Raw genomic sequence first — 15,122 nt, forward strand, 5'->3', positions numbered from 1 at the left:
TTAAACTGTAAACAAATAGTTTATTCCACAATACAATATTCCCTGTAAAATCTTTTAACAAATGAATAGAAAAATACAATTTGTGTTCAATAACATAATGTACACTCAACATTGTCAATGCACCTTTATAAAAAAAAAAAATATATATATATATATATATATATATCACACAGGAGCTGTTTTACACCCACACAAGTAGTGTAGAAACCTGAGGAATAAAGGATTTGGCACAGAGGGTATAAAAGAAGAAAAAAGAAAAACCCCAGGAACAGTCTGGAGGTGATCGACTGGCCCCGAGAGAGAAAACCTAACAATGTGGAATCTTTTACCTGAGTTTGAATATCAATATATTAGGACTAAGTCCTAAGTATGTCGCTGAAGCGGCTGCTAAGAAAAGAGGCCGATCGCGGCGGAACTCACAGAGCAGTGTGTGCAACCTATTTATTGGCCTTTTGATCGTCTGAAGAGTGTCAGGCTCACCTCCTGTCAGAGAGACGCACTGTAACCCGACAACCAAGAGAGAGCTAAACCAACCTCTCCTCCTACTCAGCATCTGGTTTGGTGGCAAGTTGCATTAAGTGTAGAATTAGTATCATAAAAATGCGTTTCAGAAACGGATGCCGCATCACTTAAATCCCTAGAGAGCAGCCTCCAAGCAGAGAGCACGCAATCGTGATCCATTCAAAGTTTGACTAAAATCCTAAAATTACATTATGTCTCAAGCATGACTCCTTGTCCGTAAATGTAAGACAGATAAAATAACGTCTTGTTTCAACACGAAGCCTTAAAAAACCCACAGCGTTTTCTTAAAAGAAAATTTAAAAAATCAGACTCTTTAAAATGTAGATAAATCATCATGTCACGCATTTAAATGTACATACATTCTAGCTTCGCAGTTGCATTAAAAAAAACAACGAATTTGTGTTCCATGCCTATGGAGTTATATCTTTCATAAACACAATTAAAAAAGGATCTAAATGAACATTTTAACTAAAATGCCCCTCAATTTAAAAGAGTGGATTACACGACTGCTGGATAAAAAAGAGACAGGACAGTATATACTGTAGTATGTGGCATTGTGGAAGAAGAGAGAGAGACAGAGTGTGTGTGTGTGTGTGTGTGTGTGTGTGTGTGTGTGTGTGTGTGTGTGTGTGTGTGTGTGTGTGTGTGTGTGTGTGTGTGTCGTCCTCCATAGCAGCTTTAGCTCGACTCCGGTAAACCAGGTTCTTCTCACTTCAAAGACACCAACACGAGACCTGCCTTTGGCTCAGTGAACCTGAGAGATGAAGAGATAGGAGAAAAGGTGGGTGATGATGTACATGTTGTGCTTAACCGTGTGTGTGTGTGTGTGTGTGTGCGCGCATACCTATAGTTTTTGTTGGTGAGGTAGTCTATAACGGCGGGGCGGATGCGGGCCACGCCCCCCTGGCTGTGGTTCCCTCTTCCTGTGATGACAGAGAGCTGAGGCCGACACAGACCCTGCTCACAGTCTACAGAGGAACGGGCCGGAGACGAACAGAACACAGTCAAGTTAACTCAGGAGATGTTCTGATCCCTCACAGGATACAGATGTGCACCATGCAACAGCGTCAATGCAACAGAACCGACCCAATACCTGCAATCAACTCTAAACCTGAGTCCCATTTAGTATAGTGTGTTGCCGGTCCCCACAAAGATGCATGAGGATCCATGGGAACCGCAGACAGAGAGAGATTTGTTTGTTCATACATAACACATGGAACATGTAACCCAGTTTCTTATTTGGTGTAAAACCAATTGTTTATGGTCATTTATGGGGGTTTTCTCACCTCCAATCATACGGCTTATCCAACAATAATGGTGGTCTGTCTGTGTTACTTGAGCTCAGACCACAGTCTTAACTATCCTGATCTGGCTGATAGTAAATTGAGTGTATACAGCACGGTGTAGTGCTCATCACCTGTGGTTTTGTCCTGTAAGACCTGGGCCAGATGCTGCAGGGCCTCATCCACATGCAGCCCATGGAGGTCTAGGATGTTGCTGGGCAGCAGCGAGGAGTTGACCCGCTCAAAGATCTGGACTGCTGCGCGGTGATTGGCCTCACGCATCCGCTGGCCGTGCAGGTGCCCCTAATAAAGAGGTGACGCAAACTCGTTCACTGTGAGCGGAGACTCGATCATTTATACAAAAAAAGAGAAAAGGGATGAACCTTCAAAATAAAACAAATACGAGGTGATAAAGTTTGGAGCTAATACAGTACACTTGCCCCCCCGGTGCCCAAACGTATTGAATAAAAACAGAACAACAGGGGCTCACAGGGGAAATGAAAACATAAAAGACGTTCAAACTTCTCACCTGCTGCGCGTAAAATGAGGCCACTTCTTTGCGACCTTGCTTGTAGGCCTCGGCCGCCTTGGAGAAACACTCGAGCTGTCGGCCCTTCTGTTGTGTGGCCTCGGCCCTGAAGTCCTCATACTCTGGGTCCTCTGTATCCTGATAGTCGGGTACGGCTGACTCCGGGGGCTTCTGCCTCTGGCAAATTAAAACATTTAAATAATAAATAAGCGACGTATACAACGGACACTCTGAACTGTGAAATGAGGCAGTACAATATATAATGGAGTCATGCTTTACATAAATAAAAACACTTTTGTGATGTAGTGTAGATAAATGCTATATGTATCACATACGTCGTTATTCCAAACACAGCAACTAAAGATGATAAATAAATGTGAAAAGAGAACGGCGAGGGAAGTAAATAAAGATACAGAGGTCAAGAGTGACTACATCATTTACATGCGTTTACACATGCCTTCTCCCTCTCCTTGCTGGCTGCTCTGAGGTGGTCGGAGCGAGGAGCCTCTGGGGCGACCACCGTCTTGACGGGCTCCTCCTCCAGCAGAGAGCGGAGAAACAGCTCCGTCTGGGCCAGGTTGTAGCTATGCAAAGAGAAACACAGACACATGCGTTTGTGCTTGTTATAGGAAACTGAATAAAATTGCCTGTTTGTATCAAAGTCTCCGTCGACTAAATCAAGTGAGTACAGTTGTCTCACTTGTTGTTTCGGAAGATGTCCTGGAGGAAATGCCTGTCAATGGTGGGGAAGAGGGAGAACAGCTGGTTCTCCTTCAACAGGGTGGCTCCATCGCGTCGGTCCAGGTCCGCACGACTTTGTCTGTTCTGAGAGAAAGGAGGGTTGGAAAGGGAGGTGAGGACGTGTGGCGGCGCAGAGAGAGAGAAAAACAAACAGGGAGATGTATGGATACTTACCTTTTCCACATTCGCCTGCAAAGCCTGCTCCTCTTTGATGATGTCTCTGAGAGACACGTGGGGGTGCGGCACGTTCCAGTGGTCCATGAACGGCATCTGACCGCGGGCCTCCGGTTGGTTGTCCGGAGACGTGCGACCCTCCGCGCTCTTCGGGAAACGTGCCGGTTGCGTCCGATCTCGGGATCCGGGTCGGGCCCCTTGTGACTCACCCCAGTGGGCTGAACCTACACATTCAAAAAGGGTTAGGAAACTAAATGTAGTTCTTTGATGGACTGGGACAATATCAGTTACACACTGTTAGGAAATGTAAAGTAAAACATGAATGCAACGCAGTATTGATATATGCTGAGCAAAAGGTATGCTGCCAGTACCATTGAACGATGCTCCGTGGGTGTTAAAAGGAACATCATGGATTTTAAAGGAACAGTGCATCTCATTTAGGGGGATCTATCAGCAATAATAATAATAATAATAATAATAATAATAATATGTATATATTTGTTTTCTTTAGAGTATAATCCCCTGACGATAAGAATTGCGTTGTCTTCTTTGAATGAGCAATCCGTATCTCTTCCGAGCCGCTAGATGCTGCCAAACCCTACCCTTTAAGTTTGTGTCCAAGTGTTTGTGTCTAAGTGTGTGTGTGTGTGTGTGTGTGTGTGTGTGTGTGTGTGTGTGTGTGTGTGTGGACTTACTCTCCTGAAGCAAGTGAAAGGAAAGAGTTGCTTGTCTCTGTTTTTCCTGTAAAACAGCATTGAGTCAAATGAACAATGGAAAACCCACTGACAGTAAATCAGGGTAGTATCAGTTTAGGTTTATAAGCATCACAAACATATTGATTCTAGTCGCTTTGAGGAACCCACCTGAACGGTTTCCTTCCACTTCTGGTGGAGCAGTTTGGCCAGGCTCAGGTCCATCTGCACTGCATACTCATCAGCGGAGCATGCACCTGAATATTGTGGACCGGAGAGGTTATTTTCAGTCTCCACAACAACTATTTCCATTATTTTTGGCCCCGGCTCTTTGAGGTGTTAGATGCGTTTGAAAAGAATATTCCTCAGTGTGACACCTGTGTGTCGGTTACCTGGGTCTGCTCCGACGGGGCCGAACAGCTCAATCAGCTGCAGCGCCACTTCAGTGGGTAGTTTCAGCTCAACGCTCTGGATGTCCAGGTGTTGGCTCCTCCTCTCCTCCGCGTGCCTCCTTCCGGCCCGCTCCTCCTCCTCCTTCTGCTCTCTCTCCATCTCCTCTAGCTCGGCCTGCAGCAGCCGGTGGACCTCGTCGATGCTGGCGATCTCCTCCTCCATCTCAACTCTGGACTCTTCAATTATCACGGCGTCATCGAAGCTTCCACCCCAAGCAAAGCCTTCTGGGGGAGCTGCACAAGGCCCACTTGGATGCCCTTGAGATGCGTTTGCATCAGGATGATCTTGGTTTCTAACTGGAACAGCAGCACCTCCAAACATGTGCGCGTCGGTATTGTCGGCTCTCTCATCTGACTCGCTGACTGCAGACTGCGGAGTCACCTCCTCAAACCCAGCTGGCTCTCTCTGTGGCCAACCTTCGGGGAAATGTTCAACTGGGACATTAGGACGTAAACTGGTCCCTTCAGGTTTTCCTAAAGCTCCACACAGACTGGACGTGTTCCGCTCACCTCCAGCGCCCTCTTCCTCCTCCTCCTCCTCCCCATCGTCCTCTCGGAAGAACCTCTCTCCAGAGTCCAGCAGCAGGTTGGTCGTCCACTCGAGGTCCTGGTGGCATTTTTCGTACAGATCTTCCAGCGTGTCAAAACTAACCAGTTTGAAGTGGCGGCTGAGGATGCGCAGGCTCTCCAGGCGGTCTTGAGTTGCTCCGAGCTCCTTCTCCTCCACCTGCGTGCCCTTCTCATGCGCCACGTGGTAGGGCACCTCCCTGTGGGTGGACGGGTGCACTGCGACCGCCGCGGAGACCGCAGAGGACAGCTCCGGCACAAAGCGGGAGGAGTCGCCGCACAGCACTGCGATGCCGTGCGCGGCGGGGTGGCCTCGCTGATTGAGACGCCAGAGAAGGGCAAAGTCTTGAGGGTCCGTCTGGGTGGGGCTGCCCGTGTCTGCCGGGGGAAGCGGGGACGGAGGCTGCGGGCGTGCGTCGGATCTGTACAGGTCAAGGTCGGGTTTGAGGCCACGGTCAGGTTCCACGTCTGTGTTGGTGCTATTCTGAATGCTGGTCACGCTCCGGGCGGCGCTATTGGGACATTCGAAAGAACTCTGTGAGGGAGCAGGGCAGTTTTGAGTGAAGGTGAGCGCCAGTTTGCACTGTTTCCCCGATCTACGACCCTGACGCTGCCTTCTCTCCTGACTGCCTCCACTCAAAGCACTGCTTTCGGCCTCCACAGAGCCCTCCTCGATAATGAGACTCCCGTCAGCTTTAGTCTCTCTGCCATCCTCTGTCCTGTCCGTATCAGTGTGACTAGCGGCTGGCCTTGCACCGACATCACCTTCGACATTGTGGCCTCCCACTCCATCATGGCACACATTTGCCTCCACAGTTTCAGAGATGATTAGCAGATCAGCAGTAACTGAAATGGGATTCATTGGGACGGTCAATTTCAAATCCACAGAGTCGCTGCCGATGTCTAACACATGATCCTTTCCTCCTGTGGTGCGTCTGGCGTCCTTTCCCCTTGCAATTTCCTCCAAGCCGTCAATTCTCGATTCTCGGACCTGAGAGTCAGCCGCCTTCCAGTCCAACACACAGTCAGGTAACTCCCCTCTGCTGCTGTTAACCGCCTGCTCCTCGTCTTCTTTCTCCAGTTCCTCCCCAGAGCTCTGGGAAAGCGAGGATGAACAGGAAGAGTCCGTCCGTATGTCGGCGGCTCCCGTCTGAATGAGATCAAGAAGCTTCTGAAACTCTGTCACATCGGGTTTCGACAGCAGCTTCGCTTTATTTCTGTCAGCCTCAGGACGCGCGCCTTCATCTTCCTTCCCGTTTCCGTCTTTATGCCCTTCTCTTCTCCTCACCCGCCGCTGCTCAAGGGACGCTCCGCAAGGCCAATCGCCTGCGAAATCCAACATCTGAGGCCTTCCCTCTTCTCCTCCATCCCTCGCCGCCTCACTCCCATCTGCCTCCTTCGCCTGGCTGTCTGATTGGTTAGTGTCTTTCACCAGATCTGCAGGCTCTGACCTGTCAAAACACGACCTCCTGCTCGGTCTCATTCTCCGCACTCTTTGCGCAATGGACTCAGAGTAAGCCGCGGGCAGCTCTTCCCCGCAAGGATCTTCACTCATCACTGACTCCACAATACAGTCTGGGATTCTCTGACCTCCTATTGGACAATTCAGCTCCAAGTGGGCGTCTAACTCAGAATCTAATTCGCCCAAATCTATGTCATCGACCCCGTCGGGCATTGCAGGGTTTTCCATGAGAGTTCCAGTGGGTTGGAAATTGAGGGACTCCGTGGATTTGTGGCCGCCATCATCCAGCGTTCCCACTTCAATACAACGACCAAAAGATGACACGTCGGGGAGGGAGGAGTACAGCTGAGGGCGGGATTTCCTACATCCCTCACCCAATCCAGGTGGCCCGACCAGGTCAGGACCAGGTGTTTTAGAAGTCACGAGCCTGTAGAAAACAGGAGAGTTATGTATGGTAAGAAAACTTTTGATGGGAGCACAATCGCCCAATGATGATATTCATTTATTAATTAGTGTATCTTGACGCAAAGTGTGTTTTTACCAGGTAATATTTAATCTTCTTTGCATTTATTTAAAAAAAACAGAATAATCATTTTTAATGTTTCTAAAAACTATTTTTTATTACAGTTTTTAATTTTCATTTATTACATGGTTCTAGGGTGTGTGATTCACGACTGGGTCTTCTTCATGCACACGCAATGTGATGCCAAGCAGACGTCCCGACCTTAGACTGTACATAAGTAGAGGGGCGGAGTCATCGTGACGACACCCATTTGTTTGTGGACTGACGTTTTTTGAAGCCTCCAGTCCGGTCGTCGCCATCTTGATTTTTTTGGTCGACCACTGTCTTGCTTTGTTTTTTTGAAACCAGAAGTGACACGACAGGGCGGAGCTAAGTACAACCGAATGCTGAATAAGACATTCGTCCGTGAAACTCACTGCGAGCCGCTGTCCTCCAGAAGGAGGCGCCGTTTCATCTCAGGCATCCGCGAACCCATGATGGACTTAATCGTGACGAAGCGCTCGTAGTTATCGAGCATGTGTCGGATTTTTTCCACCGGCACATCGTGTGTGGTGCGTCTGAGCACGCACAGAGAGACAAACAAAACAGTTACACGGAGCCTCCAACAGCTCTTCATGTACAAAACGATATTCAGTAGACATTCTACATTAAAAACATATGTTAATGATTACTCTTTCTCTCTCTCTCTCTATCTCTATCTATCTCTCACCTCTCCAGTTCTCTGGGCTTGTTCTTCCACCAAGTGTCCGGCTCTCGGAACAGCACCTTGTATTCATGTTTCAGTGCCTAGAACAGTTCATAACAGTCCCCAAGATATTTAGAAACAAAATGCTTCTGCCACTGGTAATACATAAAGAGGTTTAAGGCACGAGTGTCATTCAACTGGCATCTCCAGCTGAAGTCGGCGTAGCCTGACCCGTTTACGGGGTCATATATTACATGTCAGTTATGAGTGGGGGTGGACGGAGCAATACAGCCACGTGACCTCCGAGTTCCCATGCTTAATGTATACGGAGCAAGCTGACTGACCTGAGCCACGTATGGTTTCATCTCCCAGCCCTGCATGTTGGTATTGTCAATGATGATGGGGTTAGCGGCCCTCTCAAACGCCTCCTTGGCTGTGGATGAAGGTTGGCACGAGAGAAACAAAACACTTCAATCAATTACACTGATGAGCACAATCTTTAAAAAGGTTGCGGACGACTTTTGACCGCCATCACTTCTTATCAGAACTGTGTGTGTGTGTGTATGTGTTTGTGTATTGCTTACCTTGCTTATGGTTCCACTCATGGGCCTCCCCAAGAGCAGCGGGATCAAACTGATAAACTCCATGGCGAGTGAAGTAATCGTCTGTGCTCAGTCTGACTCCACCTGGGTTGTGCTCTAAGAAGGCTCTACACACACACGTTGCAATATTAACACTGGCTACTGTGCTACACAGATCTGCTGGCAAGTAGGTGAGTAAAGAAATTAATTAATTACTTAAAAAGCGACTCTTTTCATAGTACAACAATGAAAGTATTTCAAACTGGAAACACATGTACTTCAGACTATTTGGTCTTTTTTTATAATTTAAAAACAAGATCTTTTCTTTCTTTTTTTACAATTAACACTTTAAATGATGAAGGCACTTGCAAATGACATTTTTACTAAATGTACCAAAACACTGGCAACGAGGAAGATCGTATCTCTTTTAACACAAGCAAACCAACTTGTAAATTGCCCCTTTTCAAAACACAAGTTCCAAAGTATCGTTAGTAAATGTTACAAAATATAACATTTCAAAATCACTCCAAAAAGCTAACTCCTCAGGCCAACAAAACAACCTTTTTATATATTAAAAAGGTGTGTCTGTGATTTATTTTCTTTGATTTTCTTTTAGTTTTTTTATGCAATTTCAATTAACAGTTGTTTTTTTATTCCATTGGCAAGTATCCCAACATTCTTACCTTGCCACGGTCGACTTGCCAGATCCTGGAGCACCGCGGAGCAGCACAAGGACCTTCCCTTCCAAACGAAGCCTGCTGTGCTGGAAGGGGGGATGCGGGGCAGCGGGCAGGGTCCAGGACTTTTGAATGGTAGCAGCAGGTATGAGAGGTGCTCGGCTGACAGGGCCCTGACTCGGCCAGGGAGAGAGAAGCCTGGGTTGGCTGGACCAGACCGACGGCATCTGAGCCACAGGGGTAATGAAGGACGGCCCCTGGTTTCCGTGGACGCGGGGAGAAAAAATATTTGCCTGCAGGTTCCAGGGCAAAGACATTTGGCTAAGAGGCTCCTGATTCCACGCGTTCACCTTGGATCTCGCCCCGCCAACCATCGCTTCCGAGGGCATGCCCCCGGCCTCGCCTGAGAGAGCGTGTGACGGACCTTGCTGCTTTTTATACGCCTGGAAGGCAGAGGGACGCCCCGAGGGTGCCAGGTCCAGAGGAGGCTTCGGCTTGTCTTCAGGCGACTCGGCCATCAGGTGTGTGAAATCCACCGCCGACTGCTGCCGCTTCTTAACGATGTCGTCTTCCCAAACGCTGAGCCGGTCAAGAGGAGAGCAAGTTCCAGAGAAATGCTCAACCGGGCCCCCTCCAGAGGCCCCTCCAGATCCAGTTTGCAGGCTGGCCTGAAGCAGCTCAGGGAGGACCTGCTGCTGGAACGGCAGCGGAGGGAGCGGGGAGAGGGACACGCCAACGGGTAAATACTGGCTGCTGCAGCGCTCTTCCTCACCGCCTCGCCGAGCAGTTAGAGCCTGTAGCTCCTGGTCAACGAGCAGGTCCAGCTCCTCGGTCAGTAGACTGGTGGGGGGAGGAGGAGAGGGGGGCAGCTGGGATGGTCTGGAGGAGTCCGCTCCATGTCCAGAGGAGCGACACGGGCTGAGCAGGACCGCGGCAGTGCGCTCGAAGCCGGACACATGGGAAGGTGCGGGGCTCGCAGCCTTAGACAGCTCCAAGAAGGAGTCCATTGCATGTTCAACTAGAACACAAAAAGAAAGCCCAGACACACGGAAAAAAAGAGTGGGTACATTTTTAAGTCGTGATTCAATTTTTCAATACATTAAAGCGAAAGGAGGAAAGTTTTACCACAGCAATGATGTGAGCACAACATTGTATGTATATATATGTGAGCACAACATTGTATATATATATATATATATATATATATATATATATATATATATATATATATATATATATATATATATAGGTGCAGTTTTCGATGACTGTTAGTACTGTCAATAATAATAATAATAACAACACACTTCGGACCTCTATTATGCAGTGATCTCATGCAGTACAATGCTTTTATAAGTACCCAGCTAACAAGCTACACTAAATAGCATTCCTACGAGTCACACACACAACAGGTTGGACAAGTGTCTTCTGTGTTTAGTGCTAACGTCACCTTTAAAATCGGACTCGGCCAGCACGATGTATATCACTTCGGGGTCCAGGTCCGAGAACATCTCCTGCATGCTCTTGACGATGTTCTCCTTGACGGAGCTGGGGAGCGAGGTGCTGGCTGGAAAGTTGTTCGCCATGGCACCGTCAAATACAGCCGGTGGTTGGTAACCCCGGTTGTGGTCGAGGCTTCCCGGCTCTGGCGACCCGTCGGGAACTCTGGCCGGGCTCTGGCCGTTCTTCTTTCTCCGGGGCATTCCGTGGTCGGGCTGTAGCCGCCGGTTGCTCTCATTAGCGGCTACACGGAGCTAACTAAGTAGGGGGCGGCCCGGAGCTGAAAACATGCTTCGGCAGAGTCGGTTAGAGTAACCAAAGCGCGACAACTCACGGTTGTGATATCTGACAGCACTCCAAGCGGTGGAAACCTCAGACTGTACGTGAGTGAATACACTAGATAGAGCGAATCGGACCAAGTTCGCCAGAGATATCAAAACCGGAAATTAAGGAGGTGACGTCAAAAAAACAACAAAAAAAAGGAGTTTGTCCTGTCACATGGTACCTTTCTGAACAATGTCTGAATGTATGTGCATTCAACTGCAACCAAATGTCTCAATGAAAAACTACTCCTGCGCATGTAATGAGAAACATACTAAATGGTTGATGCACATAACCAACGGAACATATACAATGTCGGATGCAATATGTGAAATAATAAAAGCAGCCGGTGTGCAGCATTCACGCAATGGGTAAAGTTGAACGACTTTTTCAGTTGTTATCTACCAGTTGACCACCAGGTGTCTCTACTCTCACAAGTCCTTACTTTACAGAGAAAGTTAACGCCACACGTAGTGTACTACTAGTAGTTTGAGTGGTAATAACAACGATACAATACACACATATTTGTAAACGTGCTGTTGGTCGCAGAAATAAGTGTTGACAGACTTTTGCCTTTTAAAATAGAAAAGCAGAATCTACTACAATTATGATAATGATTACTTCGAGTAATCTGGTTACTCAAAGTAGTAGTTGTATAACACGCACATACACACGCACACGCACACGAAACAGGCATATGATATCATACATATGGGAATTAATATTAAAAATCAGTAATGTATGTAATTAACTCAACATATTGTTGACACGGGAGATATGTTAATGATAAACCCTACAATCCGGTGATGTGATTTTGGTGCGCGAGCTGTTGGTTTCTGACTCCCGCCATGTATTTGGTGCTGCAGTACTCACGTGAGACCGAGGGAGGCGCTGTGCACCCAGCCTTCACACAGTCAGCACTGACTGAGCTGAACGGACAGAGAGCTTTGTGCCGAAAACTAAACCCAACCTGTGTCAGACCAATGAATTAAAACGGCCCACTTCAGAGGTAAATACAAACGAGGGGCCGCTTGGCAAATATTCTACTGTTGTAGTCGTAGTTGTATATTTTAAATTTGATTAATTTTGTATTTGTTAGGGTGTTAAAAATCCTCTGTGGGGGCAAGTTGTTGGTGAGAGAAGAGGGCTCAGGGCAACGGTAGCAGCCCTTCTTCGCTTGTAAACTAGCGGCGGTACGGAGCGATGCGTCGAAGTTGAAAAAAGACAGTAACAAGTAAATTAGCTTGATTTTTAAACTTCACAAAGTAGTTGCCCTTGTTGTAAACCACAGGAACTGACCACGACCACGGGTGTTTTAGGCTGCGATGATAGGATACTTCACTTCCTCTGTGAGTGTCTGTAGCTGGAGATGTGATGGGGACCTCACTAGTTTGCGGCCTATCAGCTAGCAAAGCAGGCTAACCAGTTAGCTAGCACAGCTAACGAGTATTAGCCGCTCGCTGCTAGCATCACTTCCTTCCCGCAAAATGCTAGTCGCTTGCCAATGAATGTTTGCACTGCAACTAGCTAGCTAGCTAATTTGATAACCTGTGTGACAGTACCCATACGCCGGGTGCTTTCGTGTTGTTTTGAAGTGTTTTTCCAACAATTTAGCGGTTCACATAGCTGTTAGCTTACCGGAATAGCAGCTGAGCTTGTTTCTCTGGCGATACCTAGTTGTGTGGGACATATATGGAAAATATCGAGCTTATGTTTAGCTGGGGTATTTTAGCATGCAAGCTAACAATATGTACGATGTTGGTTTTATGTCGACTATCTGTTTGAAAAGTTGTCCGGATTAGAATCTCGTTAAATACACAGGTATGGTGTTCTCAGCGGGTACCGTTGATGATTGGCAAATGACAATGGTGCTTAAAACGAGGTTTTGGTAAGTGCGGTAGCATGGTTGTGTTGAACTTTTGTTTTCTGACCCATAGAGGCCAGTAGAAGACCGTGTGGACCATACCGTCAACAAGCATGGAGTTCCCGCAACAGCAGAAACCGGCGGGGGACGGAAAGATCATTTATCCTCCCGGAGTGAAGGAGATTACGGACAAAATCAGCAACGATGAAATGGTCAAACGGTTGAAGGTATGTTGATGGGGTCTCTTGCTGTTTTTTGCAAGCCCTAACGTGATTTTTCAGTGTCCAGCCCCTGGCAAAATGTCATAACCCTCATGACTTTGTATTGGGCCAAGTCAAAAGAGGCCCTCCATCTCTTGTCGAAATCTCTCAGACTGTAAACAAACAACACTCAAAGTCATGAAATACCAGGGTATTATGATGTTTTTATCTTGAGTGGGACATGATAGAGGTGATATTATTTTTCAGTAGTTTAGCAGTTAATTTTATCCTCTTACGACTGGAAACATTGGGATGATCGCAAATATTACACACAGGAGCAGTTCTTAATGCAAGAAACAAAACGGGAGTCAAGTTTGCATTTCATTTTTCATTAAAAAGAGACAAATTAATTGAAAATAGTTTTTTAGCTACATTCATTATATTCATTTCTGGGATGCCCGTTGTGAAGTTGTGGATACCAGTTGGGATGTTTTTAAATTGATTATTTCCAGCAGTTGCAGAACAACATAATTTATTCTGAGTTGAATTTCTGGCCTTGTGAATTGAAATCCAACATTAATTTTACATTACTGGGATTCATTTCCCTTTTTAGCTCTGTTTTTGGTCTCTACCAACTCCTGAGGGAGATGTCTGGCTTTAGCTGCTTAATTCCTCTACTATGTTCACCAGAGAGTTGCTAGCTGTGTCTAGCCAAGGTTGCGGTCCAGGTAGTGTTCTGAGGGGCTTTAGAGCATTTTCACTAAACAACGCTGTCCATTGCAGCCAAAAAACAATGCTATGAGAGCAGTGTTAACCAGAGTTGGCAGATTTAGTTGAACATTATTTGTAGGTAAACCCAACAAGCAACAACTTTTCGCATTGTCATTTTTTTCATGCTGTCATTTGATACATTTGTTATGAAAATATTGATTTAAAATATCGGTGTTCAACCATCTCACAATGCATACTGATTTCCAACGTGCCCTTCCCCCAAACGTCAAACCTTCAGCAGTTTCAAAGTTGGCACCTATGTTTACTGGGATCTTGTGACGCTTCTTAATCACATTAGATTGTTTACTCCAGTAATACTGAAATGGTTTCCTGACATCCCATAACTGTTTATAGAGTAGCATTAAGACCATAAAGCACAACAACCCCTGGCATTGGAAAGCAGGATAACTGTGCTGAAAGGCAAGTTGTTGACTGTGCAAGACAGATGTTTACAGATCCATCTGCTGTATACTGCTGAGAGTTGGGAAGGCTGACACTAATTGCATGTGTGTTTAGCTAATTTATGGAATAGAGTGAAGATTTGTGTTGTATGGCCAATTAGCCAGTTGGTAGTTTATTTGACATGGTTGATATTCCAATTATTCAGTCACATTCATCGACTTTCAGCCACTATCATAATGAGTCATTCTGTAGTGTGTTCTAAAAGGAGGTAGTTCAAATTGCACCAGGTCACAGTCCTCATTTAGTGTCCCCATACAAAGTAGTACTCATACAAGGTTTGAAGTTAATGTTCTTTTTTCAATTTTCATAAAACAAAACAAAAAAAACACAGCTTTGTCTTCTGTGTATTTATAAGCTTAGATTGAATACTGTATGTCGCTGTTTTGTAGAATCAATCCTGGCCTGCCTTTTTGTGCTTTAAGTTTAGTAGTTGTTGTTTTTTAATTGAACTTATGGTTTGACTAGGACTTGGTGTCTTTGTCTTGTCTATCCGGTTAGACATGGTTATATTAATTTTGCGACTGCAGAACTTTGTAGAAGTAGCCAACGAGCTGAGTCTGTCAGCAAGGCATTAAAGACAAAATAAATTTACTATAGTTATTTCAACTTGTGATAAATTATAAGTCAACCATAAATTTAGATGGGTGTTCTTAGTAAAACATCTGTATAATATACCAATCTTATTACAGAGCAACATTTTTGTTGACTTAAATTCTTTAAAAAACATCTGCGCTACAGACTAACTACTCTTGTGAAAACATGTTGTTGCATATTATTTTACAGAAAGTACAAGTTCACTGTTTCTTTTGAATGGAAAATTAAATATGTCTATATGTTGCGTCACTGACCCACCCACGGTTTGCAGCGTATACACACAAGATATTTTCTGGTTCATATGGATTCATTCACTTCAATAAATAGCTTTGCAAGACGAAGGTGACGTATTTTGTGAGTCGTACCCAGTCACCGAGAGACTAATGTTGGCAAAGCAGAGCACCAAAATCAGGCAGTAGCAAACTTCAGCCAACTGTTGTGGGGTGAAGAAAATAAATGTCCACCGTCCGTTTCATTTGAAAAGCCACGGACATAATATTAGTATGATTTTGATAATAGTAAGAT

At 45.9% G+C, this 15,122-nt stretch overlaps 2 protein-coding genes across 5 annotated transcripts in view; one reads left to right on the forward strand and one right to left on the reverse strand.

Annotated features, from left to right (window-relative positions):
* On the reverse strand, positions 1–12,165 carry n4bp2 (NEDD4 binding protein 2). Of its 2 annotated transcripts, XM_034528351.1 has the most exons (16): positions 10,336–12,165; positions 8,895–9,906; positions 8,215–8,339; positions 7,975–8,063; positions 7,655–7,731; positions 7,362–7,502; positions 4,334–6,849; positions 4,113–4,198; positions 3,945–3,990; positions 3,250–3,473; positions 3,035–3,159; positions 2,792–2,918; positions 2,335–2,511; positions 1,940–2,108; positions 1,367–1,490; positions 1–1,276 (listed from the first exon to the last, which is right to left on the reverse strand). In XM_034528351.1, the coding sequence occupies exons 1-16, from the start codon at positions 10,586–10,588 to the stop codon at positions 1,231–1,233; spliced, it is 5,337 nt and encodes a 1,778-aa protein (XP_034384242.1). In that variant the 5' UTR covers positions 10,589–12,165; the 3' UTR covers positions 1–1,230. The 2 variants fall into 2 exon arrangements, with proteins under 2 accessions (XP_034384242.1, XP_034384327.1); XM_034528436.1 differs by lacking the exons at positions 1–1,276; positions 1,367–1,490; positions 1,940–2,108 and having other exon boundaries at positions 2,420–2,511; positions 2,776–2,918.
* Positions 11,545–15,122, forward strand: part of pds5a (PDS5 cohesin associated factor A) — a 24,903-nt gene continuing 21,325 nt past the window's right edge. Inside the window, exons 1-2 of one of the 3 annotated variants that reach the window (XM_034528540.1) lie at positions 11,545–11,715; positions 12,644–12,797. In XM_034528540.1, coding sequence (XP_034384431.1) covers positions 12,684–12,797 — 114 coding nt within the window. In that variant the 5' untranslated portion in view covers positions 11,545–11,715; positions 12,644–12,683. Of the gene's footprint in view, positions 11,716–12,411; positions 12,528–12,643; positions 12,798–15,122 lie in introns of those variants that run through there. The other 2 variants (XM_034528719.1, XM_034528629.1) reach the window with 2 other exon arrangements.

Source organism: Cyclopterus lumpus, chromosome 1 (genome assembly GCF_009769545.1).
Source record: "Cyclopterus lumpus isolate fCycLum1 chromosome 1, fCycLum1.pri, whole genome shotgun sequence".
Taxonomy (NCBI): domain Eukaryota; kingdom Metazoa; phylum Chordata; class Actinopteri; order Perciformes; family Cyclopteridae; genus Cyclopterus; species Cyclopterus lumpus.